Source organism: Taudactylus pleione, unplaced genomic scaffold (genome assembly GCF_031769625.1).
Source record: "Taudactylus pleione unplaced genomic scaffold, aTauple2 ptg000253l, whole genome shotgun sequence".
In the NCBI taxonomy this organism is placed as follows: domain Eukaryota; kingdom Metazoa; phylum Chordata; class Amphibia; order Anura; family Myobatrachidae; genus Taudactylus; species Taudactylus pleione.
This window is the reverse complement of record NW_028284655.1, coordinates 3767837-3795654: the sequence shown is the minus strand read 5'-3', so window position 1 is coordinate 3795654 and position 27818 is coordinate 3767837. Positions and strand designations below refer to the sequence as shown.

The window sequence follows — 27818 nt, the reverse complement described above, 5'->3', positions numbered from 1 at the left end:
CCCTCCTCCCAAGGGTCATCAGGAAATCCAAGCAGGAAGGTGGAACAGTAATACTGATAGCCCCTGCTTATCCCAGACGCCATTGGTTCACCGACCTTCAGAATCTCTCCATAGACACTCCATGGCCTCTTCCTTTTAAGGCTGGACCTGTTAACACAGGGTCCCTGCCTGCCTTGGGACCGTCCCCCATCTTTCTTTGATGGTGTGGCTCTTGAGTCTTAAGAGCCATGGGTTTTACTACTTCTGTAATTCAGACGATGCTTAGAGCACAGAAGCCTTCCTCTGCCCACATCTATTACAGGATTTGGCACTCGTATTTTCACTGGTGAAGACATAGAATATATGATCCTGACGTTTTTAGGGTCTCACAAGTGCTTGGTTTTCTACAGGCAGGTTTAGACCATGGTCTCCGCCTGGCAACCCTGAGGGTTCAAGCATCTGCACTCTCAGGTTGGTTTCTGCGAAGGATCGCCCCTCTGCCTGATGTTAGGACATTTTTTCAGGGTGTTCTGAGGGTTCAGCCTCCCTTTGTCCCTACGATAGCTCCGTGGGATTTGTCTTTGGTTCTCAGGCCACTACAGGTTCCCCCATTGAATCCCTGAAATTGCTAGACCTAAAGTGGTTGACAGCAAAGACAGTTTTTTTCTTCTTGCTGTCTCCTCTGCCCGCAGGGTCTCTGATTTGGCAGCCTTTACTTGTTGCTCTCCCTTTTTGATTTTTCATCAGGATAGAGCTGTTCTTCATACCAGGGCGGGTTACTTTCCTAAGGTAGCATCCCGCTTTCATGTAAATGAAGAAAATGTGGTGCCAGTCTTCAGACCTCTCTGTAGAAGAAGCTTCTCTGGATGTTGTACGCACCCTACCTTTCTACGTGGATCGAACCAACTCCATTAGGAAATCGTTCTCTTTTTGTGTTGTATGGCTGTTATAAGCGAGGCTGGCCAGCTAATAAACATACTCTGGCTAGATGGCTTCGTATGACGATTTCCCAAGCTTACACACAAGCTGATCTCTCTATTCCAAACAGTGACATCACATTCTACTCGATCTCTGGGACCATAGTGGGCGTTCCATCGTTGTGCCTCTGCTGAACAATTGTGCAAGGCAGCCACATGGTCTTCCATCCACACTTTTCTCAAATTTACGCATTTGATACTTTTGTGCCTCAGGTTGCTTCCATTTGGGCGTCGGATTCTCCTTTCTGCTAAACCGGAGCGTCCCCGCTCTTAAAAGAACTACTTTGGGACATCTCCAAGGTAATTCTTGTGGACCCTATGGAACCCAAAGAATAATAATAATAATAATTTTATTTATATAGCGCTTTTCTCCTAAAGGACTCAAAGTGCTTTACATTTACAGTATAAAATATAAAACAAGCTTTTACAAGGGACATTAGTGAAATGCTTGGGTGAATAGGTGAGTCTTGAGTCTCTTTTTTAAGGATTCTAGAGTGGAGGCCTCTCGAACTGTGCGGGGAAGTGAGTTCCATAAGGTTGGAGCCACAAAACTGAAAGCTCGACCACCAGACAAATTCCGTGAGATTCTAGGTACTGTTAATAGTCCTTCGTCAACGGATCGCAGTAATCGAGTGGGACAGTAGGGAATCAGAAGCTGCTTCAGGTACCCTGGGCCATGGTCATGAAGGGCTTTGTAAGTTATTAATCCAATCTTGAAAACAATTCGCCATCTGACAGGCAGCCAGTGAAGGGAGTAGAGAATGGGTGTTATGTGGCTGGAACGGGGCTGGTTGGTTAATAGCCTGGCAGCTGCGTTTTGTACCATCTGCAAGCGATGTAATTCTTTTGCTGGGAGACCGAGGTAGAGGGCGTTGCAGTAGTCTAGGCGTGATGATATAAATGCATGTATGACTTTAGGCAGATCTTCTGAGGGAATGAAGTGCTTGATTCTGGCTATGTTCCTCAGATGAAAGAATGAGGATTTGATTGTGGCCTATACCTGATGTTTAAGTGTCAAGCCACTATCCAGGACAACACCGAGATTCCGCACATGTTTAGTGTTTTGTAATTCTGAACCCCCAAAAGAAAATAAGAGTTATGGTATAACGTACCTTTGTTAACTCTTTTTTTTCTTCGAGGTCACAAGGGCACCCACCCTAACGCACCTTGTGTTATTGGGTAATCTTTTCTTTTATATTTCAATGATTCCCTCTTTTATAGTGTTTCTGACATACAATTGTCCTTCCTTCTCTTGCCGTGGGCATGGTAATAAACGAAGTGCCTGTAGCCAGGGGCGTGGTATATATGAAGGAGGACCCAGTGAATCTTTGGAGCTAAAGCTTGTAACTGTTTGGTGCCTGGATCACTCCAACCACATACCCCAAGGTAATTCCTGTGGACCCTATGGACCTTGAAGAAAGAGTTAACAAAGGTATGTTATAGCATAACTCTTATTTTCTCCAACACAGCAGATGGTACATCTGGGGGCACTTCTGAATTCTCAAGCACAAAGTGTATTTCTGCCAGAGGTCAAGATTGTGGCCCTAGCATTGCGACTATGCAAGCGAAGGGTATCCATTCTATCAGTAATGCCGGTCCTGGGGTTAATGGTTTCCACCTTCGACATGGGGGGGATATGCTCCATTCCATTCCAAACCTCTGCAAAAATTGATTCTCTCCAGGTGGAACGGAAAGTATCATCTAATAAGGTCCCAGAGGATCCTTCTCACTGAAGAGGTTCGCCTCTCTTTCGTGGTGGCTACAAAAGGATCATCTGGACAAATGGCGCCCATTCTGGATTTCAAATTGGGTGATTCTCACCACGGATGCCAGTCTTCACGGATGGTGGGGGGGCAGTGATGGGTCATCACACCTTTTCAGGGAAATGGATAAATCAGCAAAGTCATCTGCCCATAAACATTCTGGAGCTTCGAGCAGTATACAAAGCACTCATCGTGGCACAGGACCTGCTCCAGGGCAGGCCGATCCAGTCCAACATCGCGACCAGCCTATCTCAATCATCAGGGAGGCATGCAGTGTCATGCAGCCATGAGGGTAGTGACAAACATTCTGATTTGGGCAGAACGTCATTTCTACTTCAGGGTCCATAGGGGGTCCACAGGGTTGACCTTGGGGTTATAGCTGGAACAGGATCCATGGGCACCACACAGTTAAGCTTTTAGCTCCCAGGATGCACTTGGGTCCTCCTCTATACCCCGCCCCCGAGCCACAGGCACCTCAGTGTAAGCTGGTGCCCGGCCGGAGTCGGTCACCGCTCAGGGGGGCTGCAGGAGCAGCCCCCAAAAGCTTTTATTTTAAGTTAAATTTTATTTATTTTTAATCTATTTTTACTACAGACGGCAGCGAAGGGCTGTCTGTACAGACGCCCACGCTGCCGCTCTGATCCCCGACTGGCGCCGCGACGCCAGTACTGATCTGGGGATCGCGGCGGGAGGGCAGAGTCCGTACTAGCCGGACTCTGTCTACCTCCCAGGACTGCTGCCGGAGTCGCCGGGGATGCAGGTAAGCCAGCCGCGCGTCGCTGGCTAGCGGCGGCGCGCGGAATGCCTTAAATGCAGTCCTTTAGCCTCCGGTCCGGGGGACAGACCGGAGGCTGCTGGCAGTGGCGGCGGGCCCCCCCCCATAACCCGTGGGACCACTAGACCACCACGGATAACCGGCAAGCGGGAAGCCAGCATCCCTGGGGTTAATGGCCAGCCAGGGGAGGAAGCCTTCCCTGTCAGCGGCTCCTCCCCTCAGCTCAGCGCGCCTTTCAGCACGTAGTCTGGCGTCGCTGAGCTGCATCTACTCGGCCACTCCTCCTCTGAGGTCTCCAGCGGCCATTTTCTCACAGTGGCGGCGCAGATCTCAGGGAGCACGCGGACCGGTCCCCCTGTGTACCTCTCCCCTGATTAAGGACAGTGTACACAGCGCTATAGCCCTCCCAGACACTGAATCTGGGCAGGTTGATTGTAGTGTAAAGGTGCAGTGAGTATATCTTCCTGCATGGTATGTGACTTTTTGCTAGTGCTGCCTGTCTGTGCTTATTTTCCGCTTACTGTCAGCTTATACCTATCCCTTTACTTCTCCTACAAGCCCTGCAGGTGTGTGGGGGAGGGGCGTTTCTACTGACCTCACTTATATAGATCACGTATTTGTGAGGTCCGTCACATACAGTTGTGTGCTACTCAGTGCCATATTGTGGGCTGTTGTTCAGCACACCGGTGAATGCGTTTTACTTCTACCCTGGTTCCAGATATATAATATATTCTGTCATGTCAGACGGGGAGGTTGAGCGCTCAGTGGCTCCGGTGTTGGCCTCCTGCGGACGCTGTTCTGCGGGAGTGGATGGGGAGGATTTGTCACGGGATGGCCTGTGTAGTCGATGCCAGGTGGCTCCTGGCCCATCCAGACCTTCTCTGGCGCAGGAACCACCGTGGGCGATGTTTTCTCGGGTGCTGGTGTCTATTGCGGACCGTCTGTCGGTCCCGACTGCTCTCCCTACTAGGGCGGTGCCCCAGCCGACCATCCCCCATTCCCCGGGTGTCCCGCAGTTATTGCGGAGTCCTCCTGGGTCTCAATCAGTTGGTCCCTATGCGGGGTTGCCTATGTATATACAGGCTTCCCCTGTGCCGCAGCAGCCTGTGGTACCTTTTCAGGCCCCTATGGCGACGCCTCCACCATGGGTGGATGTGCTCTCCAACTCCGTGCAAAATTTGGCGGCCGCTTCCTCTGCTTTTCAGTCAATGTTGCAGACTGACATGCCTTCTAGGATTTCTAAACGCCCACTCATGACACGGGCTGCTCAGGTATCGGACTCAGAGGGTTCCTCAGATGATGGGGAGGTCCCTGATGACACTGACTCGGACGCCTCGGTCCAGGAAATGGATACCAAGTCGTCCATTAATGTGCGAGTACTAGTTAGGGCGGTGCGAGCTATTCTTCTTATAGAGGATGAGGCACCGGTCCCTAGGTCGAAGTTTCCTAGTTTCAAAAAAACTAAGGTGGCTTCTGCGGTGTTTCCCCTGTCGGATCAGTTGACGGATCATATGGCGGTAGCTTGGCAGTCGCCCAGTAAGAGATTCCTTCCTCAGAAGCGGTTGGCTTCTAATTACCCCTTCCCTGAGGCACATTGTAAAAAATGGGAAACTCCACCGGCGGTGGATTCCCATGTCACCCGTTTAACTCGGGGCGCCACCTTACCATTACCGTCGATATCCTCGCTGAAGGATCCCACGGACAGGAAAGTTGAGACTTGCTTAAAGTCTATTTACTCCCTCTCCGGGGCGGTGGCCCGACCGTCCATGGCCATTTCCTGGGTGGCCAAGGCCATTGAGGGGTGGGCCAATGCATTGGAAGATACCTTCCCGGACGACGCTCTGGATGTCCAGCGGGCGTTGTTGGGACAAATGAGGGACGCCGCTTCTTACATTGGAGAAGCTTCTTTAGATGCTAGTCTGCTGACCTTGCGGGTATCGTCTGCAGCGGTGTCTGCCCGCCGATCCTTATGGTTGCGGTCCTGGAGAGCAGACTCTGATTCAAAGAAAGGTCTGGAGGCCTTACCTTTCAATGGGGAATTACTATTTGGTCCGGACTTGGACAAAATAGTGGACACCCTGGCTAAATCCAAGTCGGCCTTCCTCCCTTCGGCGGCACTGCCTGCTAAGGTTCGGAGTTCGGCTTTTCGTTCCTTTCGGGTTCAGGGTAAGGCGAAAGGTCAGTCCTTCCCGAGACAGTCTGCGAGTAAGACGGCCTCTAAACCCAAGAAGCAAGCCTGGAGTGCTCGGCGCCCTTCTTCCAAGCAGGAAGATAAACCTACGGCCTGATGGGACGGGCTTCCCTCTGGGGACCGCAGAGTGGGAGGCCGACTTCTTCTATTTGCCCAGTGCTGGCACAATACCACCACGGATGCCTGGGTTCGAGAAGTGGTCTCCCAGGGGTACGCCCTGTCTTTTCGGCACAGACCACCCCACCAGTTTTTCTGCACAAGTCCTTCTCAGAACAAGACCAAGGCGTTACAGGTTCAGGAGGCTATAGAGTCCTTGCTGAAAGCAGGGGTCATTGTTCCCGTTCCTCTATCACAACGAGGGACGGGGTATTATTCGTCTCTGTTTCTGGTGCAGAAACCCAATGGTTCTCATCGCCCTATCCTCAACTTGAAGTCTCTGAACAAATTCCTCAGAGTTCCCAAGTTCAGGATGGAAACGTTACGTTCCATCATTCTGGCGATGGAACCGGGGGATTACATGGTGTCCCTGGACATCCAGGACGCCTACCTCCATGTTCCGATAGCATCTTCACACCAGCGGTATCTGAGGTTCGCTATCCTTCAACACCACTATCAGTTCCGGGCGCTACCCTTTGGTCTCTCCATGGCACCGAGGGTGTTCACGAAGATTATGGCGGTCATGGCCGCACATCTTCGGAACCAGAATGTACGGCTGCTGCCGTACCTGGACGACCTCCTGTTGCTGGCGAGCTCCCCGGAGGTACTGCTTCAACATCTCCACCTGACGATCGCTTGCCTGCAAGCACACGGGTGGTTGATAAATTGGAAAAAGTCCTCTCTGATTCCATCACAGCGGATGGTTCATTTGGGAGCCCTGCTGGATTCGCGTCAGCAAAGGATCTTCCTGACTCCGGAGAAGGTCGCCTCACTACAGCTGTGGATACGCAGTTGCCTGAGCCGTTGCCGCCTGTCGGTCCATTCGGCTATGAGAGTTCTGGGGTCCATGGTGTCGACATTCGACATGGTGGAATTTGCCCAGTTCCATTCCCGGCCCCTGCAGGGGCTGATTCTATCAGAATGGAACGGGTTACCTCACCGGATCCGCTCTCAGGTGCTGGTGTTGTCTCCGGACGTTCGGCTATCTTTGGCTTGGTGGCTTCAGACAGCTCATCTGGTCGAGGGACGCCCATTTTGGGTCCCGGACTGGGTCCTGCTCACGACTGATGCCAGTCTCCGGGGTTGGGGGGCAGTGACCGGCTCTTTGTCGCTTCAGGGTCGTTGGTCAGCGGAAGAAGCACTTCTCCCCATCAACATCCTGGAACTGCGGGCAGTATACAAGGCCCTGCAGTCGTCCGGCCCCGCTCTTCACGGAAGGGCGGTACAGGTGCAGTCCGACAACGCCACCACGGTGGCGTATATCAATCACCAAGGCGGAACTCGCAGTCAGGCAGCGATGTCGGAGGTGTCTCGTATCCTGTCTTGGGCGGAGGGTCACATTCCAGCGATCTCGGCGGTCTTCATCCCCGGAGTCCTCAATTGGGAGGCGGACTTCCTCAGCCGTCACGACGTGCATCCCGGGGAATGGTCGCTTCACCCAGAGGTGTTTCAGCTACTCGTGGACAGGTGGGGACTGCCGGAGCTGGACTTGATGGCCTCCCGTCACAATCACAAGTTGCCCGTTTACGGGTCAAGGACAAGAGACGCAGGTGCAAGTCTGGTGGACGCGCTGTCGGTGACATGGACGTTTCACCTGGCGTATCTGTTTCCTCCGATATCCCTGCTTCCTCGGGTTCTGCGGAAATTCAAGCAGGACGGCGGCATGCTCGTGCTGGTAGCTCCGGCGTGGCCCAGACGTCCTTGGTACTCCGATCTGAGGAGCCTCTCCATCGACACTCCGTACCTTCTTCCTCAACGTCGGGACCTGTTGTCTCGGGCCCTGCCTTTACCCGGATCTGGGTCGGCTGTCTTTGACGGCGTGGCTCTTGAGACAGCCGTCTTGAGGTCTCGGGGCTTCTCCAGTTCGGTTATTGGTCCGATGCTCAGGGCACGCAAGCCTGCTTCAGCACGGATTTATCACAGAGTGTGGCACACTTACTTTCAGTGGTGTGAGTCCAGACTTTATGATCCTCAGGTGTTCCGAGTTTCTAGGATCTTGGAATTTCTTCAGTCAGGATTGGATCTCTGCTTACGCCTTGCATCTCTGAAGGTTCATGTGTCCGCCTTGTCCGTGTGGTTTCAACGGCGGATTGCAATACTACCAGACGTTCACACCTTTTTCCAAGGTGTTCTCAGGATCCAGCCTCCCTTTGTGCCTCCAGTGGCTCCTTGAGACTTGGCGGTGGTGCTACGGGTCCTGCAGGGTCCTCCGTTTGAGCCTCTTGAGGCGGTGGAGCTCAAGTGGCTGACATTTCAGACGGTTTTTCTCCTGGCAATTGCTTCGGCCAGGAGGGTGTCAGAATTGGGGGCGCTTTCCTGTCGCCCTCCTTTCCTGATTTTTCACCAGGACAGAGCGGTGCTCCGCACTCGTCCTGAGTTTTTGCCCAAAGTGGTCTCGAAGTTCCATATTAATCAGGAACTTGTTGTGCCAGCTTTTCAGTCCCCTGATCTTTCAGCTGGTGAGAATTCCTTAGATGTGGTCCGGGCGCTTAGAATTTATGTAGACCGGACGGCTTCGGTTAGGAAGTCTGATTCCTTGTTTATCCTCTTTGGTTTTCACAAGAGGGGTTGGCCTGCCAACAAACAAACTTTAGCCCGTTGGCTTCGTTCCGTTATTTGTGAGGCTTATGCACAGGAGGGCTTACCTGTGCCAGCCTCTGTTAAGGCTCATTCCACTCGTTCTGTGGGTCCCTCTTGGGCTGCTAGACGTGGCGCTTCTGCTGTTCAGCTGTGTAGGGCGGCCACTTGGTCTTCAATTCAAACGTTTTTGAGGTTCTATGCGTTTGACACCTTTGCCTCTCAGGATGCATCCTTTGGGCGCCGGGTACTCCTTTCAGCACAGGAGCGTCCCCGCCCTTAGTTGTACTGCTTTGGGACATCCCCAAGGTCAACCCTGTGGACCCCCTATGGACCCTGAAGTAGAAAACAAGAGATATGGTAAGAACTTACCTTTGTTATCTCTGTTTCTACGAAGTCCATAGGGTCCACAGGGCGCCCGCCCTGACGCACCTGGCTTCAAATGGGCTATGTGGCTGGTCACCGGTTTTCCGTCTCCTATTGCTGTGAGTATGGTTTCTTGTGTGTTCCAGTCTTCCTTCTCTCTGTTCCATATTCTCCTCCGGCCTAGGCTGCTTACCAACTGAGGTGCCTGTGGCTCGGGGGCGGGGTATAGAGGAGGACCCAAGTGCATCCTGGGAGCTAAAAGCTTAACTGTGTGGTGCCCATGGATCCTGTTCCAGCTATAACCCCAAGGTCAACCCTGTGGACCCTATGGACTTCGTAGAAACAGAGAGAACAAAGGTAAGTTCTTACCATATCTCTTGTTTTTCCAGCGATCGCTGCAATATTCATCCCGGGAGTTCTCATTTGGGAAGTCGTCAGGACATACACACCGGAGAATGGTCTCTCCACCCGGGGGTTATTCAACTTCTGGTGAACAAATGGGGCCTACCAGACACAGATCTCATAGCATCACGTCACAACCACACGGTCCCTAGGTACGGGTCAAAGCAGGAAGGCGGAACAGTAATACTAGTGGCTCCTGCTGGGCCCAGACGTCATTGGTTCACCGTCATACGGAATCTATCCATAGACTGTTCGTATCCTCTCCCGCTATGGCCGATACTGTTAGCGCAGGATCCCTGCCTGCACCTGGACTTACCTCGCCTGTCTTTGACGGCAGGTTCTTGAGTCTTCCATCTTAAGAGCCAGGGGTTTTTCCAGCTCTGTGATTCAAATGATGCTTAGGGCACGAAAGCCTTCCTCTGCCCGTATCTATTAAAGTGTTTGGCATTCTTTTGATCAGTGGTGTTCCCACAGAAAATATGTCCCTAAGGTGTTTAGGGTTTCCCGGGTACTGGCTTTTCTCCAGACTGGATTGGACCTTGGTCTCCGCCTGGCCACATTGAGTCAGTCTGGTTCCAGAGAAAGATTGCTTCATTTCCAGATGTTTAGAATTTTTTTTTTCAGCGAGTTCTCAGAGTTCAACCTCCTTTTTGTCCCACCATGGGATTTGTCTTTGGCTCTCAAGGGGCTGTAAGCTCCCCCATTTGAACCACTTTTTCTCCTCGCTATCTCTTCCGCACGCAGAGTCTGATTTGCCAGCACTCTTGTCGCTCTGCATTTTTCACCAGGATAGAGCTGTTCTCCGCACAATGGATTGTTATCTTCCTAAGGTAGCTACTCGTTTTCATGTGAATGAAGAGATTGTGGTTCCAGCTTTTCAGTATTTAGACCTTTTCTGTAGGTAAAGCTTCCCTGGATGTAGTTCGTGCTCTCCGTATCTATGTAGAGCATACAAATTCTTTTAGAAAATCAGATTCTCTTTTCTGTTATATGTTTTTCACAAACGAGGATGGCCAGCTAACAGACAGACAGACTCTGGCTAGATGGTTACGTATGACTATCCCTCAGGTATACACACAGGCTGATCAGCCTGTTCCAAACACGTTGACAGCACATTCTACTCTGTCTGTAGGGCCATCATGGGCGTTTAGTCGTGTCGCCTCTATTCAGCAATTGTGCAAGGCAAGCCACGTGGTCTTCTGTTCACACTTTTCTTAGGTTCTACACCTTTGATACTTCCTCTGGACGACGAGTACTCCTTTCTGCTCAGAAGCGTCCCCATCCTAGGGGAACTGCTTTCGGACATCCCTATGGAACCTGAAGAAGAATATAAGAGATATGGTAGACTAACCATTGATAACTCTTTTCTTCGAGGTCCAAAGGGGACCCACCCTGACGCACCTGGCTGCATTGGGTAATTTTCTTTTCGGTCACGGATTCCTTCATCTTGTATGAGAGAGTTTCTGGTGTACGATTGTTCTTCCTTCTCCTCTTTACTTCTCCTGCCTTGGGCTTGTTTACAAAACTGAATGCCTGTGGCCAGGGGTGGGGTATATGTAGAGGAGGACTGGATGCATCCTGGGAGCTGAAAGCGTTAGCTCCAACCACATTATCCCCATGTTATCCCTATGGACCTCGAAGAAAGAGTTATCAATGGTAAGTCTACCATAACTCTTATTTTCTGTTAACCTGTGTACACACCTGCAAGAGGGCCTTGGCAATGGTTAGTAGTTTAGTTCTTTAGCACTTCTGATCTCAGCCCTTTTGGTAGTCTTTCAGAATATTATGGCACTGTAAACAAATGTTCTGACTTCTTTGTAAGGAGCTTAGCGTGTACAGCCTCCATATATTTCTCTTACAGCTCTTTGGGATCTAAGGTTAGTGTTGACTGCCTTACAGCATTTTCCTGTTCAATCCCTGGAGATGGAGTTAAAATGTCTTACATGGAAGTTAACACTTTTTTGACTATCTCTGCAGCAAGAAGAGTTTTGGGATTAGGGTATCTGTCTTTCAGATCTCCATATATAATTTTCACGAAAGGGCTGCTTTGCCAATAAAGCTTTCCTTTTATCTTAAGGTATCACCGTTTCCACTTCAATCAGGATATTGTCCTTCTGACCTTTGGTCAGGGGCAGTCTCTGAAGTAGAGAGGGGTCCCTTCTCTTGTTGGACATAGTCATGGCTTTGTAGACCTACAGTGTGGATACTTTTTAATTTAGTGTATTTGGGCAGATGCATAAATAGTCTACAGCCATGCAGTGTGCATAATCTAACATCAGTAGAATATATTGGTCATAGTGGCCAGTGAATTTTATTGTGATACTGTCATTGGATGCCACCTTTCCGATAAGTCTGTATTGTCAAACTTCTGCTCTAGTTAACTGTATGTGCAACGTCTAGGCGCAACAACAGCTAAGCTTCGAAGGAATAGGCAACGAAAGCCCACAAAGCCGGCCTGCCAAGTTATGAAGCATGTAAAAAATTGCCTGTCTTCACTACTAAGTTCCAAACTGCCAGTGGAAAAGACGTTAACAAAAGAACTGTTAAAGTGCGTACACACATAACAATTTTTTGAACGATTTAACTATAACGACGTCGTAAATTGTTCATTTTTTGGGGGGGTGAAAGATGACCGAAAATCGTCCAAGCGCGCTCCCGTTTGTAGTTCAACGTCCATTCTGACTGTCCAACATAACTGTTTTCGTTCAGAAAATCGTTCATGTTGTACAGAATGAACGATGTCCATTCACTGTATACATGATTAAAAAATCGTTCATAGTTCATGAAAATCGTTGACAAAATCGTTCATTAATTTAGTAACCAGCGATTTTTGAAAACTATTTTCGTTCACTTTTTGAAGGGAAAATCTCAATGAAAATCGTTGGTTACTAAAATTGTTACGTGTGTATGCACCATTAGTCAGGAGTTTCATGGATTGGGTTATCATACAATTCCAAATTTTGGCTGGAGTTGTGCAAAGCACACCGCCATTGGACTCTGGTGCTGAGAAAATTTGTTCTTAGGAGTGATGAATCCTACTTCACCAGCAAGGCAGTCTGACAAATGATTCTGGATTTAGTCAAACTATAAAGTTTGGTCTGGGACTGTGTTTTCTGCTTTGGTGTTTTACTTACTTCCAGTAAAGGTACATTTTAATGCTGTAACATACAATGGCAATCTACAGAGTTGAATCACTTTAACTTTGACAGCAATTTAGTAGAAGTCCCTCTTCTGTGTCATGACCAAATGGTTTGAAGTCTGTGGAAGAACCTGACTGGCCTGCATTAAACGCTGGTCTCAACCCCAACAAACACTTTTGGCATAAACTTAGAACCAGGACTTATTGTACTACATCAGTGCACAACCTTATCAATGTTTTGGCTGATTAAATTGGATCCCTAAAGCCATGTTCCGAAATCTACTGGAAAGCTTTTCAAGAAGACTGAAGGCTGTCATAGGATCAACTCTATATTAAGGCCCATGGTTTTGGAATGAGATGTTCAAAAAGCGCATACGGGTGTGATTGGTTGCTTCATGCTTTCAGCCATATTTAATGCTTTTATCTATAACTGTAAAGTATTTGTAGCACCATACAACAGATTTCTGTACAAGTGTCTGAACGATAATGACATTAGCAGTCAATGACCCAGTTTCAAGGAATGGACAGAAATAAAGGGTGAGAGCCTCTGACGGAGTAGGGGCGCTCTGGAGACTTGCATGGTGCAGAGTGGAGGCTCCTGCTCGTGAGAGCTTACACCAATGGATGTGGAGAAAATAATTTAATATGTATTTTCTCGTAAGAGCTTTCTTTTAATTATACTTTTAAAATAATAATTTAAATGTCATTTGAGAACGTAACTGTAAGTAATTTCATTGTAAATGTTCCATTCAATGAAAATTGAAACGCTCTAGTTGCTTTATTTATATTTCCTCCTGCCCAATAATCTTCATGTACAAAAATATTTATATATTTTTTTTTTGTATTCACAGACAAAGTAGAGGCTCCCACGCCTGGCTCTGGTAAAGCGAAAGGTTTCTCAACTTCTGAATCAGAAAGTTCTAGTGAGTCCAGCACATCAGACAGTGAGGATTCCGACCCAGGTTAGACTCTCAGCACAGACCATATAGACATGAAGTTGTATGTTCTATGTCATTGGGGCAGATTCAATTTAGGTGCTGGCAGATCGCGTTATACAAAAATCTGCCAGTTATGGTATGGATATTCTTAAAACCAGGACTGTGTAATGTTGGAGTTTGGGATTCTCTGTGTTTGAGTATTAGACCACTCTACTGAGACATAACTAAGCTTGTCTTGTATCTTTTTACAGAAACAGCCCCAAAACAGAAGAAAAAGAGTCACTCAGGGAGAGAGTCTAGAAAGGTAATATGTCCTGGCAGGCTGTCATTTGCACATTTGAAGAGATTGATGCTCAGATTGTATTATAAGCTTTTAGGAATCGGGAAGTGTGGAGGACATATGTTATAGCAAAACAGCCTCAGACTGTCCCAGGGTACTTAATGTACGCAAACAGTTCATAGAGCAGTTGCCTTAGCACTTGTTTTTTTGGGAGTAGTATTGAACCCTACAGCAGGATAAGGGACCAGTTTAAATGTTTGTGATCAGCTTTATGCCATTCACAGAATGCTCTCCTCAGGGAACCGGCAATAATCATACCATAATAGGTAGGGACTTCCTGTGAGCAGCAGGGAAATCATGCTCTTTAATTGAATTACAACATTGCAGTTTCTTTCACTACGCTAATCTAAGCCTGTTACATTTGTGTCTTAAGATGCTGTAGGTTTTGACGGAATTATAATTTTTCTTTTAAAGTGACACAATCAGCTTCTTGTTTTCATATATATATAATGCCCCTGGGCTTATGTGTAATGTAGACATTAGATGTTGAATAATCCTTAGTTATAACTGGTTTTCACATATCTTTTCTACCTTTTCCACAGAATCACCATCAACCGCACCCTCCACAACAGTCTCTTGCTCCGCCTCCTAATGTTCTCAAGCCACCTTCCCCTACTCCTCCACCCTCATACCCTCCGCCTCCCAGCCTGGAGACTTCCCACCCATCTCTCCATCACCCTCTACATCCCGCTAGTGTTTTTGAAGCAGTGACTGCTCACTATGGGCAGGCAGGTCTGCACCTACCACCACCTGATCTTCCATCGCACCTCGCAGGTGGTCAGCCGGACCGCTGCTCTCCACCTCATCTCAACCAACATGCCCTTGTTAGTCCTCCAGGTAAGGAGCATATAGTTATGCAGTATAAGCTGTACATACATAGCAGTGAGGGAGAATTTGTTTTTGGAGAACTGAGAATATTAAAAGAATTTAAGCAATGTACTAATTTGTCTCTCCACTTGTTTCCCCGCTTGTTTCTTTTACAGCTCTGCACAACACCATGCCCCAGCAACCCTCACGTCCCTCAAATCGTGCAGCTGCCCTCCCACCTAAACCTCTTCGGCCACCATCTTCCTCACCACCTCCACCACCACCTCCTCAAACGCATCACCAACCTCCTCCTCATTCCCACCATCATCATCCACAGCCCCCTCATGCCCTTCTAGAAGATGATGGTCCACCTTCTCCTGTTGGTGATCTCTCTCCCTCCCCTCTTCAGCTGGGCTCTGCACATATGGCTCTTTACCTGCAACAGCTCCAGAAATCTCAGCAGCCTCCTGCCCATTCTCCGCTCCAGCCACTCCTTACCTCTGTCAAAGTGCAGAACCAAGCACCACTGCCTGCTCCGCCACAGTCAGTGCGGCACCTCCAGAACCTGCCTTACCCTTCCTCTATTAGCACTGCTCCTCCTCCTCCCCCATCATCCCATGTGCACCAGTTGCAGACACCACCTGCAGCCTCCCAACAGCCATCAGTGCAAGTTCCACCCCCACCCCAGCAGCAACACCCAACTCTACAAAGCACGTTGACTGCTACACACCAACAACTTGTGCAGCACCAGCAGGCTAAGCCACAACAGGTGATCCAACACCACCATCCTTCACCACGGCAACAAAAACCAGAGCCGTACCCTGGAGGTGAGGATAGGAACTGATATCTTTGGAAGTGGGTGAAAATAATGAAGGGTTGATGAAGTGTGTGTATATATAACAAGTGACCTCTTAATTTATTTAGATTTTTTTTTTTTTTCCTTTTTACTGGCTTGTTTCCAGGTCATATGCGGGAGGCTCCGTCTCCTCTACTCCTCCATTCGCCTCAGGTTCCTCCATTTGCAGGACTGGCACACCCACCCTCACCGCATACTGGGCAGTCCAAAAAGCAGGTAAAGCATTGACACACTTCATTTTTTCTGTTTTGTTATTCATCTGCTTTCCAGTCATTCACTTTGCTCAGCATTTGCCTTTTTGAAGTTTGATGCCTATTTACTTAAGTTTTAATCTACTTGCCTGCCACCTAGGAAATGAGAGGTTCATCGGTGTTGCAGCCTCAGCCGCTGATTGTGAAGGAAGAAAAGCGCCATTCACCCTCTTTGCGCCCAGAACGCTTTTCCCCTGGCATAAGGAGTGAAGCTCACAAACTTTCTGAGTCTCTAAAAGGTCCCCTCCATATTCCGCAACGTGAGTTTTATGGTGTGAACTTGTGGTGGTGAAAGAATTTCTCCGCTCTTCAGATGCTATAAAAAATTCAACTCGCTGAAGCAAATCTTTTTCTTTGACGTTTCATTGTGTGATACTTTGTTGTCTGCAGGCTGATCTTCGTGCAAAGTTTGTCCCTTCCCTTTAGAATGCAAGCTCTCACGAGCAGGGCCCTTTATCTCCTTGTGCTTTTCCTTCCCTTATTTATACTATTATCCATACTCCTTACAACGGCACCTAACCCTTGACTTCTGCATCCTTCTACTGATTTTATAAGACCACTATTGTAGCAATGTTTATATACCTTGTACTTGTCCTGCAATGTCTTGTACTGTAAGTCACTGTTCTCTTGTTCTGCTCAACTCTTTATGTACTTAGTAAGGCGCTGCGGAACCCTCGTGGCTCAATATATATAAAGGATAAGGTATAGAGCTAATTTGCTAGTTTAAATTTTCGCCATAAAATAGCAGCAGCAGCCTCTACAGGTTGTTAGCGATAATATGTCAAGGAACTGCTTGTAAAAATTCCGTGTAACCGACATTGCCAACAAGTTTAATTTGCAGAAAGGGAGCAACTCTTTAGTAGAAGAAACACTTTAATTCCTTCAATTTTGTATACCTTATTCTCATGCTAAGCCTTGTCGTCCCAAGGGCCAGACATGAAATCCATTGATGGAGGACGCCCAGTAAGAACTTCTGATCAGAGCATCACATCCCAAGTGGTACCTGAGAAAGAGAAGCAAAAACAGGAGCCGAAGACACCCGTGGCCCCCAAAAAGGTAACCATCTCCCAAGAAAAAGACAGCACTCCAAACCAAACATAATGCCCTAGCAACCACAACCTAAAAAACTATGTATACTTTGAGTTTAAATTCAGAAAAACTTGTAAAGCACGCAACATTCCCACAAGGGTATGAAAAAGTGTATTTTTTTTTATTATCCCAGCAGTATGGATTAACACATCATTAAGCAGGGGTAAGGCCTGACTGTCATTTCAGAGCTGGCGTGCACCACCTTTTATGGGCTTCCAATTCTTTAAGTCCTGAACATACAGGATCATGGACACACATTGTCTCTCTGAGTTGTTTTTCCCACCCAGACCAACACTCAAATAAATTGGTGTTGGGAGGCATATGGAGACTTAATTTGCTGCTCACAATCTTTTGGAGTCCTTTTTAAACCCCCTACGAGGAGCATTGAAGTGGAAAAGAAATTATCTTCTAGGAGCTACATCTTTCAGAAACCCTTTCAATATATTAGACTGTCTTCTAAATAGCCTATGTTTCATATGCGGTTTGGCGTTTGAAGCCCTTATTGTGGCCAGAACCCTTCCTTTAAAAGTGTCTTGAATATGGTATATTCCATGCTTAGCATGCCTTAAATATATTGCTTACATCTGCAAACACTGTAACACAGCAATTGATTCTGCCAGGTTAGCAGCCATATCGGCAGCCAATTTGATAATGAAGTGCAATGTCATTTGTCTCAAATGTTAGTCAACGGATAATACTTCCGAAAAGTCTTCTCTCCCTTTTTCAGGGTAGGCCTTTTTAGACTAGAGATAATGATGCAGATAGGGAGAATTCTTACTAGGTAAATTCCATGAAGAGCTCCTTTTTATATCCGTATAGTCATGGGACTAATCAAGGCCCAAGTGCCCATAGAGGCTCAGGCGCGCAGTGCATTCAAAACAGAAGCCTTTCTGATTGGAAGAAAAGACAGAAGTGATGTCATCCAATCTGGGGGACACTGCTGAATGTGGTTTAGAGGGCTAGCACAGGAGTAGGCCCTAAAATAACTCCGTCCACCTCCACCAGACCTTACGTCTTTTATTTTAGTCCCTTGGAGTTTTTGCTTTTATTCTAGTTTTGCTATTACCCTCAGAGTTGGACCATGATTAGTTTAGTGCTCTAAAAGGAGTTGCACAAAAGCGCTGGTCCCACTCTGCTCCCGACTTAGGAGGGGGTCACTGATTCACTCATAGTGTCTGGGATTTCCGGCAGCATCGCTGTACGCTCTGCAAGATGGGTAAGGCAGCCATAGCCTACATGCCGGGTAGCGATGGGCTGCGACCCTGTGACCGGATAAGAGTGAGCTTATACTACTGTGGTTGCAGCCTTCAGGAACGCTGCTGTCAACTTAAAGGCGGCTGGCTGAAAGGGATCAGGTTAATATCAGTCTAGCTCATTTTAAAGTAGGCAGGCTGGGAAGAAGAATGCTGTAGTTCTATTTCATCCCTCATCCCTCCTTGGCGGTCTTTCTCTGGAGGAAGGAGACACTACAGCGTCATTTCTACAGAGGGGCACACAAGAGGCTGCTCAGCATCTCCGGGTTTGCCATAGGCGGCTATAGTTCAGCACCCTTGGACACTAACTTCTGGACTCGGGGCCTTTAGTATTACCTACTATAGGCTATATTCACTATTATATTTTACAAAGTGCTCCTATATTGGTCGTCCTGCACTGTCCTTTAAGACAGCTTTGTCCTTGTGACTACATTATGGTATGCCATTTGATTGATACATTACTGCACTGTTCCTTAAAATTTTTAGGCAGTATCCCTGCTGTACTATGTTCTGTATTTTTCTTTAAGCTATATTTCTTTTTTTTTTTTCCTGCACGATTTCTGTACTTTTTAGGCAGGATTTAAAATGCAAATTATAATTTTAATGAGACCCGTGATCAGCCTTCCAGGGACATGACTGACGAGTTGGTGATTCCGAAATGGGCTAGGTCCATGGCACAGCCCATCGTGGACCTTACGCGGCAGGTGGATCGCTAGGAGGAGGAAAGTGGCTCTTCCCTGCCTAGTTCCCAACCTGGCCCACGTGTTTAATCTTTCCGGGGGAAGCTCTATGGGCCTGGATTATTGAGAGGTGCCTTTCCAAGGTATCTTCCATGAATAGAATACTTGCTTCAGCTGGAACAGCAGTTGCTAAAAAGCGTTCACTGCCACCTCAGGCTTGTTTTCCTGGAGAGTCAGATCCGCAGGTTCTTCCCAAGAAAGGGTGGAGAATGTGGACCCTGACTGGGGAGATTAGATAGGTTGGGAATTGCATTTGCCAGCCAGCATAGGCATACAGGGTTTAATTTCTGCAGTCTGCCAGACCTTGAAAATTCAGGAGGAAGTGGTTTCTGGGGTAGGTGGTTCTTCCTTCTTTAAATGTAAGAAATAGCAGGTGGTAACCTTTCCAGAAGCCTTGTTTAAACCTGATAAAAAAATTCAGGTTCCCTGGTGATTTAAGTCCTCTTATCCCTTTGCGGATTATGATACCACAAGCCATTTAAGGCCACAGTTATCCCTACATGGCAGACAGTGACCTTACAGGTTCAGATTGATTGGAAGAGTACGGCTTTGCTGAAATCTTTTGTTTTTCTTGTGCCTCCTTTCAACCGATTTTAGCTATTTCCTGGGTCAACAAAGCCTTGGGGGCATGGACAGAGCAGTTGGTGGCAGGAGATTTACTTTCTCAGTTGACATACTGCCCATCCCGGGGAACCTGAACGATATCAGGATGGTCTTCCAGCTCATTTTGGATCCATGGGTGGTGCCTGACTTAGACCTCATGGCTTCCAATCTGAACAAAAAGCTGCCCCTGTATGGAGCCCTGTTGAGGGGATCCTCAGGCGGTCTTCGCGGATGTGCTGACAGCTCCTTGGTCCTTCCAGTTGGGATGCCTCTTTCCACCTTTGTCAATACTGGCTAAGGTGACTCAGTGAGCATGTCTACCAATCAACCTCATTGCCCTAGATTGGCCTTGCTGGACACAGTACGCACCCATGCATAAACTTCTGACAGACCCTCCTTGACGTCTTTCCCTGTGTGAAGATCTTTGCGTCAAAGCCCATGCCTATACCTGGATTTGGGTCAGCTGACACTTTTTACTGTGTGGTCTTTGAGACCTAGATCCTGAGGGCTTGCAGGTTATCCAGGCTAGTGGTTCGAACCATGCTTCAGGCTCAAAATCTGGTCCCTTCAAAAGTATAGTCATGTCTAGCGGCTTTACGCTTTGTAGTGTGAACAAAGGGGTCTCTCGGTGAGTAATTTTCCGCCTGTAGGCTTTTGTCTTTTCTTTGCGAGGGGTTGGAAAAGGTCTTTCGCCTTTCTTCTCTGAAGGATCAGGTGTTCGCGCCGCCTGCCTTATTTAAAGATGGTTGGCAGACCTTCCTTCGAGGCGTGATTTGCATACAGCCTCCTTGCGTTCCTCCTGCCCCTTTGTGGGATCTCAATTTGGTTTTGGAGGCTTTTCAAAAGTCCTTCTTTGAGCCTCTCTTATCCATGAAACTGTTCTCTTTTGAAGTTTTTTTTTTTTTTTTTTCTCTTCTGAATATTGCTTCCATCCGTAAGTCCCCTTTTGTGATTTTCCATCCGACTGGGTAGTCTTGCTTACCAAGCCTTCTTTCTGACTTTAACTATAATGGTTAATATTAGGAATTTCTGTGTGCACTTCCTTTTTGTCTACTTGCTTGTTTTTAAGTTGGTCAATGAATGATTTCAGAAAATTATATACTTGTTTACTGTAAAGTTGATTTTGTTATGTAAAGAACTTTTTCTGTCAACCTATTTGTAACTGATCACTCTCCTCCCCAGGATCTAAAAATTAAAAACATGGGCTCTTGGGCCAGCCTGGTACAGAAGCCGCCGGTCACCCCAACTGCAGCTGGGAAGTCATCGAGCGATAGCTTTGAGCTTTTCAGACGCGCGGCCCGAGAAAAGGAGGAGCGGGAGAGAGCGCTAAAATTACAGGCTGAGCAAGCAGAAAGGATGCGTAGAGAGCAGGAGAGAATGAGGTAAGACCATTTCATGGGCTTGGGACTCGTTTGTATTGTGATGGGAATAATGGGGGCATAACAAATAAAGGCAAATGCCTATGTGTAATTATCATGAGGTTTGATCAATTATACTTTTACATTTGTCCAAATTAAAGAGAGTGAATATGTTAAGTTAGTGTCATTTTGTATATGTAATATTTCAGTTGATGTAGCTGTCGTAAAATAAACCATTATTTCAGCGGCTATTTTGTGGTTGTTCACACATTAGATCCCGGGAAGATGATGACGCGCAGGAGCAGGCACGGAAAGCTCACGAAGAGGCTCGTAGAAGACAAGAGCAACAACAGCATGTGCAGATTCCTCTTCCTACAGCTCCTCCCCCTGCTCAGAGTTCTCAGCCAATCATGGATCAGAGAGAGATGGAAAGGAAGAGAGAAGAGGAGAGGAGACGGCGACGGGCGGTAGGTGGCGTTTCATCGCTGTTCAGAGAGTCTAGCCGACTTAGTTTCTGTCTGTCCTAATGAGTCTGTTTTTTTTCCTCCACAGATGACCCCCTCCATAGACATGAATTTTCAGAGTGACCTAATGGAGATATTTGAGCAGAACTTATTCTCTTGAGACTTCAATCTTCTCACCGTCACCTCCTCCACCACGTTACTCTCCACAGCTCAGTCCCTTGAGCTCCACAATTTTTTTTTTTTTCTTTTAAATGTCACTAGGGGGCAAAGGGACACCATCCCACATGAGACGCTGCCGTTTATGCCCTTCATGTATTTTTATCCCAGCCCTTGTACACTGAAACATGGAGTCTCCGGAAGTGATGATTGAAGCGAGGAGATATACGGCTTAAGTTTGGATTATTGCGCAGTAACTGCTCCTTTTCTCACCAACTTGTGTAGAGTGACTTGGAGGAGCACAGACTCTCGGGGGTGTCAGTGGTGACCCAAAGTCTCTGTAACCCCCTTTTCTATGAGAAGTGGGGAGGAGCACTCTGCAATGAATGAGGTTCACACACGTGGCAGGCGTTTGGGTACATTGTGAAGTGTGCTTGATTGTGTTAGGGCTGAGAGGGCTGCAGAACATTGCTCATTGTGTGTGCAAAGAATCACTACTGCGTGTAGGGATTACTGGTGTATATAATCCAATTGGTCTGTAGGCAACTTGCAGTTCTCGGGGGGGCAAATTTAGCCTTGTTTATATATCACATCATTCATACACCATTCAGCCATTGCACATTAAGTTTAATTGTTGGGTTCTGAGGAGAGATACAAAGCAAATGTATGGCTGTAACATAGAGCATGCATGTTTCATGCTATAGATTGTATATGTAAGTGCGGAGCATTTTTTTTTTTTTTTTTTTAAGTAAAATTGCTGATATATATTATGGCTTAAATATTAAATGCAAAAATAATATCATCCACCACAAGAAACTTGGTTGTTAATAATTTTGACATTAGCTGGATTTTATATAAAAATTGTGCCATCTCGTTGTTGAACACAGAATGCTCTGCACATATCTATGCATATTCTATATGTGCATTATGCATGCATCACGTTCTGTGCCTGATCTTACTCACATGTTGGTTGCATTTCTTGTACCATGAAAACCGCTGTTTTAGACCCATCTATTTTTGTACACACATTTCTATGTGCCTGCAATGATTGTACTACCCTGTCTTCCCCCAGCAGCTGTACACCCAGTCCTACATGTATGTGTGTGTGTGTGACCTTGTACACTCAAATTGCTCTTGAACTCAGGTATTAATCCCTTTCTATATGGATGCTGAAACTGCTCAGTACGTACAGTATACAAATAATCAAACCTACTCAAATAGCCCTATACACGCATACATTTTACATACTGCACTTCTCGTCACTGCTTTGTATATTGCTTTATGTGTATACATGCTGATGAGCTGTATATACGAAAACATACATGTAGTTGCATGGATGATATATATGTATCTTTATGACTTTGTTATGCCCCCTGTTCTACATAGTTTTCTAATGCTCTGCTGGGCTGACCATTTCTATGCATGGCTCCCTCCACCAGCTGCTATAGCATATTGTCTCTACATTTTCTTGCCCAGCAGGTTTGCTTGTATCACTGTTTTGCATCTTACACATATAGGGCAACGCTACATGTGTCCACACTGTTATGCTTTGGCTGTCAAGCTTAATATGGTGGCTGGTTATGACAGGATGGTCCATGCTTTACGTGTGAGTGATAAACCTGCAAATGACTTGGCGTAGAACCAGGGCTAGGGTTAAATCTGTGCTAGTGGCCTTTAAGGGCTGTACGTGTCCTCCAGTGTCTTGAGATCATATACACAATCAGTTGATATACACTGTAGCATCTTCTACATCGTACATGGAAAGATAGCTCCCCACAAATTATCATATGACTGATGACGTGCTGTGAAGACTTGGAAGTCCAGCCGCAGGTTAACTTAGTGCAATGAGCTGCTCGCACACAATACAATACTCTGCAGGACCCCTATGCCCTCACTCTAATGGCACTGCAGTAATGCCGAGCAGCTGTACCAGCCGTATGTGTAGTGTGTCTGTGTGTGTGAGAGAGCGCGTGTGTGTGGCGGGGAGGGAGGGGGATCTTTAATTGTTCTGATCTTGGGTTTAATACCCTGTTAATTTGATTAAAAAAAAAAATTCTCCTTCCCTCCTTCCCCTCTCCTGTCTCTGTAATTTTACTTTTTTTTTTTTCTTTTTCTTCTCTTAATTTTATTTTATATAAATATATATAATTTGAACTGTTTAAAAAAAAAAAAAAAAAAAAACACAAAAAAAACTAAAATCCTTTGTGCCATACGCTCTGTTTCCTTTATCCGTCACATCTCTCCTTTGTCGTCTCCCCTTTTTTTTATTTTTTGTTTTATTTTTATATAGATAATGGTCTGTCCCAACCCCTCCCATATCCCGAGCAACAGGCACAGAAGTCTGTGTTGTAACTGATTTCATGCAATAAAGTCTTTTTTTTTTATTATATTTTCATTTCATTTTACTTTTGCTGCATATGAAAAAAATATTTGTTGGTTTTGACCTCTTTGCCTTTGTTGCCCACCTTAACTCCCACCCATCATCCTCTGTAATATCCTGCAGGAGATTGCTCTCTCCCGCTGTGGTTTGTTGGTGGAAATGGTGAAGGGTGCGGGGATTGACTCTTTGGCAATATCTTGGGCCATGTAAGATTGTGGGGGTTATACTTGTTCAGTATTTGCAAAGTGAAGAAGGGGTTTATGTGATGCTCTGCAGGGGTGGAGAACTCTCACCAACACTTAAAGGGTCAAAATGGAAGATGTGTAAAGACGCGTTTATACATTAAATCTAGCAGAACGCTACACTCGATCAATGTAAACTAGTTTTGTTTTGCACTGTATTTGCTCTGAATATTTAATACATTTGAAGAAACTAAGAGAATCTCCATTCATCTGCCAAGTACTCTGGGATAACTGGGAGATTTCTACTGCTAGAGTTCATGGGCTTTTCTGTGTGATGATCTGTAGAATCAGCCCGGTTCCTCCATGCTATTACACCTATTAAACAGTTCTGGCACAAATTTCCAACCATCTCTGGACACCTTTTTCTAATTGCCTTACTGCCCTCTTGTGGCTGCATTATAATATTTCTCCAGTTATATAATCATTTGATTTTCCGAGACTACTTAAAACTTCATCTGCCAAGTGTGTTTTTTTTTTTTTTTTGCTTAATCTGCAATCTATTTTGTTTTTACTGACACCTCAAATACAAATCAAGTCATAGCCACTAACAAAGGACGTTAAACATTATATGTATTAAAGGTAATCCATCTTTGTTAGAGCTCCTGCTGAATTAAACAAGGGAAGCTCTGCAAAAGACTTTCTTGAAAATGTATTGCTAAAGACTCAATCGAACAAGTATTCTGATTCATTTTCCCTCTGCCCTAGAATCTATGTAATGGCTCATATTCTTTATAATACATGTTCAGAAAACATGATGGTATTTGCAGAATGACCTGTGTATTTTGATCTGCATATTTTTCAGTAAAATAAGTAAAAGTAAATTGTACTTTATAAATGGTATATTTTTCATTTTATTCATTTCAATTTTTATTAGAAAAATACCAGTTACAATTTTATTTAGTCTACAACAAATAGGTATTTAATATAATAAGCTCAGTATTGTTGTTCTGCTTGACAGAATGATATAATAGGCTCATAGGAGACTGATCTTACAAGTTAACGTGTATTTTAAATGTTCCTCTATAGATGTAGCCATAGGATAAACCATCATTGTAGAGATGTTTGTTATATTGGCTTTGGGTCATTGGTTATCTAGGTTAAGGGCAGTGTGCAAATTTATCAACTAATAGATATGTTTGATGTCATTTGCTCACAGTAGTTTGAGGCCCATAATGCGTAAACATTTTTGCATTAGCTGTGTTACTGCCTATTTTCATGTTTTGTTGACTAATTTTTAAAATATTTAAAAATGCCTGTAACATAGTTATTAATGTTTCTTAAACATGCATTTATTTTAATTAGCTAGAGTTTTTTTTTTTTTTTTTTTTCCCCTGCCAGATTTAGATTTCTACATATGAAAAATATTTGGTTATATTTTTTATCCTTTCTATAAACAAAGCTGTAATGATGTAGATTTTTTTCTAAGCCACTGAAACATTACAGGTACACCTATTCATTTACCAATAATTGTATTTGCAACAATTTTTTTTTATATTTCCAAAATATACATATTGGGATACAATGGATTTAAATGAGGATATATGTTAATTTCTTAATTTACACAATTTTATTGATAACCATTGCTATGTTTTGTGGGGTGGGGGAATATGCATATCTGAATTGTTTACACAGTCTTCCTCTAGGAGAAACTGTTTAAATGACTGGGGGTTTTATTCATATACCTGACCTTATTTTACATTTGTTGATCATATAATTTTTGATTAAAGAGAGCAGTAATGGGTTGCGCTTCAGTAGTATCCTGATATAATTCACTGATTTTGAAAACAACTATTTAGGTTGTGCCCAATTGTATACATGCTCTCATTTATTTCTGACCATACTGAAAATCCTGCCTTTTGCGTTTAAAACAAATATATATATATTATTTTTTTTTTTTTTTCTGTGAAGCTGAATTGGAGTTATAATTACTTTCATTTTGCAACAGCTAATTGCCCATCTGTTTTATCTGCATGTGATGTTTAAAGTGACGATCCACATTTGGGCCCAAATGTAATAGAAAATGTGAGAGAAAACTCACATTTCAAAACTCAGCCAATGTAATAGTCACAGAACATGCAAACTTGCTTGTTTTTCGAACTCCTAAAAACTCCAGATTTAAACTGTCATTCAGGTGTTTCCTGTTTTGAAAATACAACTCGATCAACATATTAGTGTGAGAGTTTTAAACTCACATTTTCGAAACTCTCACCCTATTACATTTGGCCCTTGCTCGGCGACAAGACACTGTTTGCCAGATTTAAGATAGGTTGGCATTTTTGTTTTATAGGTTTTTAAGTTAAAAAAGACTTGACAGTGTTAATATCACCTCATATGTGTTACATATCTAATACATCAAATGTTAAATGTGCTTTTCAGACCTGTTATGCAGTTTTAAGTGAGCAAATTAAACATTGCTTATCAGAACAAAAAAAACATGTTGTACAGCTGGCAAGGTGACTCATCCAGGATTTTCCTCAGAGGAGCAGTAACCTTCAAATCATCTGCTCTGTCTCACAATTTCTCATACTGTGCCTGGGTTTGTTTATTTTTTTTTCCTTTTATTGAGTCTTGTCTTTTTTTTTTCTTCTTCTAATCTACTCTTGCTGCCAGAAAAACCCTGCAGAGCATCACAAATTGAATTAAATACGAAATACCAAATTTATATCAAACCACATGTATCACGGCTTGTATTACCATGTTCTTATAATTAAAGACTGTCTGTGAATTTAAGAAATAAATAGAATTTTTACTCTAAAAGATGTGTAGATTATTACAAGCAAAAACTAATTTCCTGGTATTTTGCTAAAGATACAAAATTACAAATATCCATTCTTTATTCTTCTAACATCCACGCTGCACCGTGGCACATTTTCAGTGCTAGGTATTGCTGGAAGTTATTTTCTTCTAAAATTGTTTTTTTATATATTTTGTTATCGAATGAATAGTACAAAGAGGGCAATTTTCCTGTGAACCGGTTTCATAAAAAGTTGCATTATTAATAGGCTTACCATATCATCCCTTTAAACTGGGACACTCATGAATTACACAGGTTCTGTGGCTCATTAAAACCAAGTGAAATCCAGGCTTGAAGTTGACCACAGCACCTGTGTAATTCATGAATGTCCCGGTTTACTGGGATGATAGGGTAAGCCTAAGTATTAGATGAGTCCTTTATAGTACAGTTTCTTCTTCGGGGTCCAAGAGGATCCACAAGGATACCATGGGGATATTATGGTTGGAAGACCAGGCACCAAACAGTTAAAGCTTCCACTCCCAGAATGCCCCGGGTCCTTCCACATATATACCCTGCCCCTAGCCATAGGACTTCAATTGTTTGTTTGGTGCGGCAGGATCAAGACACACCTTTGTAACGGGACTTCTCTGGCAGTCTTAAGCTTTTTATTTTGTTTTATTTTCTTATGTTTGAGTCAGCAGTACTCAGCGTCTGTATTAAGATGTAGATAATGAGACTCAATCTACCTCTGCCGGGCCCCCAACATCAGTAATTGTGCTGGTGATTTCAGCGAGTCGTGGCTGAGCTTAGCTAGCGGCGAGCTGGCATGCACCAAATGTTCGGAGATGTCAGGTAAGGCGATTCCTCGCTTACAAGAAATCGCTCGCCACAGTCCTTGCTTTTGGTGACAGACGCACTAAAAGCTGCTGCTGTCAGGGCCTGCGATTGTCCGCGTCCTCGCTACAACAGTCGGGGCCTTATCTGACGCCTGGGATTGGCAGCAGACGCATCTGCCACGAGGCCAGCATACCCGGCTAGTTAACGCAGCCTAGGGAAGGTAGGCGCTCCCCTGGCAGCTCCGACCCAGACGCAGTCCATATGAAGGATTTTGCGCGTCTGGGTTTCTCCACCTATCCTCCACGTGTATGGGACGCTCATGGTCCACACTCAGTGCGCCCTGTAGCTGTGGTCTCAGGAGGGTCTCTGTCAGTCTCCCTTGGTTAAGGTATACGGTGCTCTATGTCCTACCATTCCTTTGCGTTGATGTAGAGCCAATTGTAAT

The 27818-nt window shown here is 45.3% G+C and overlaps 1 protein-coding gene across 5 annotated transcripts in view; it reads left to right on the top strand.

The window, feature by feature from the left end:
- Positions 1-26559, top strand: part of BRD4 (bromodomain containing 4) — a 78406-nt gene extending 51847 nt beyond the window's left edge. For 3 of the 5 annotated variants that reach the window (XM_088480363.1, XM_088480366.1, XM_088480364.1), the window contains exons 12-21: positions 13177-13287; positions 13515-13567; positions 14146-14440; positions 14587-15238; positions 15362-15482; positions 15618-15777; positions 16446-16573; positions 20385-20584; positions 20835-21027; positions 21113-26559. In XM_088480363.1, coding sequence (XP_088336489.1) covers positions 13177-13287; positions 13515-13567; positions 14146-14440; positions 14587-15238; positions 15362-15482; positions 15618-15777; positions 16446-16573; positions 20385-20584; positions 20835-21027; positions 21113-21184 — 1985 coding nt within the window. In that variant the 3' untranslated portion in view covers positions 21185-26559. The remainder of the gene's footprint in view (positions 1-13176; positions 13288-13514; positions 13568-14145; positions 14441-14586; positions 15239-15361; positions 15483-15617; positions 15778-16445; positions 16574-20384; positions 20585-20834; positions 21028-21112) is intronic. The other 2 variants (XM_088480367.1, XM_088480365.1) reach the window with 1 other exon arrangement.
- Positions 26560-27818: the final 1259 nt, after the last annotated feature.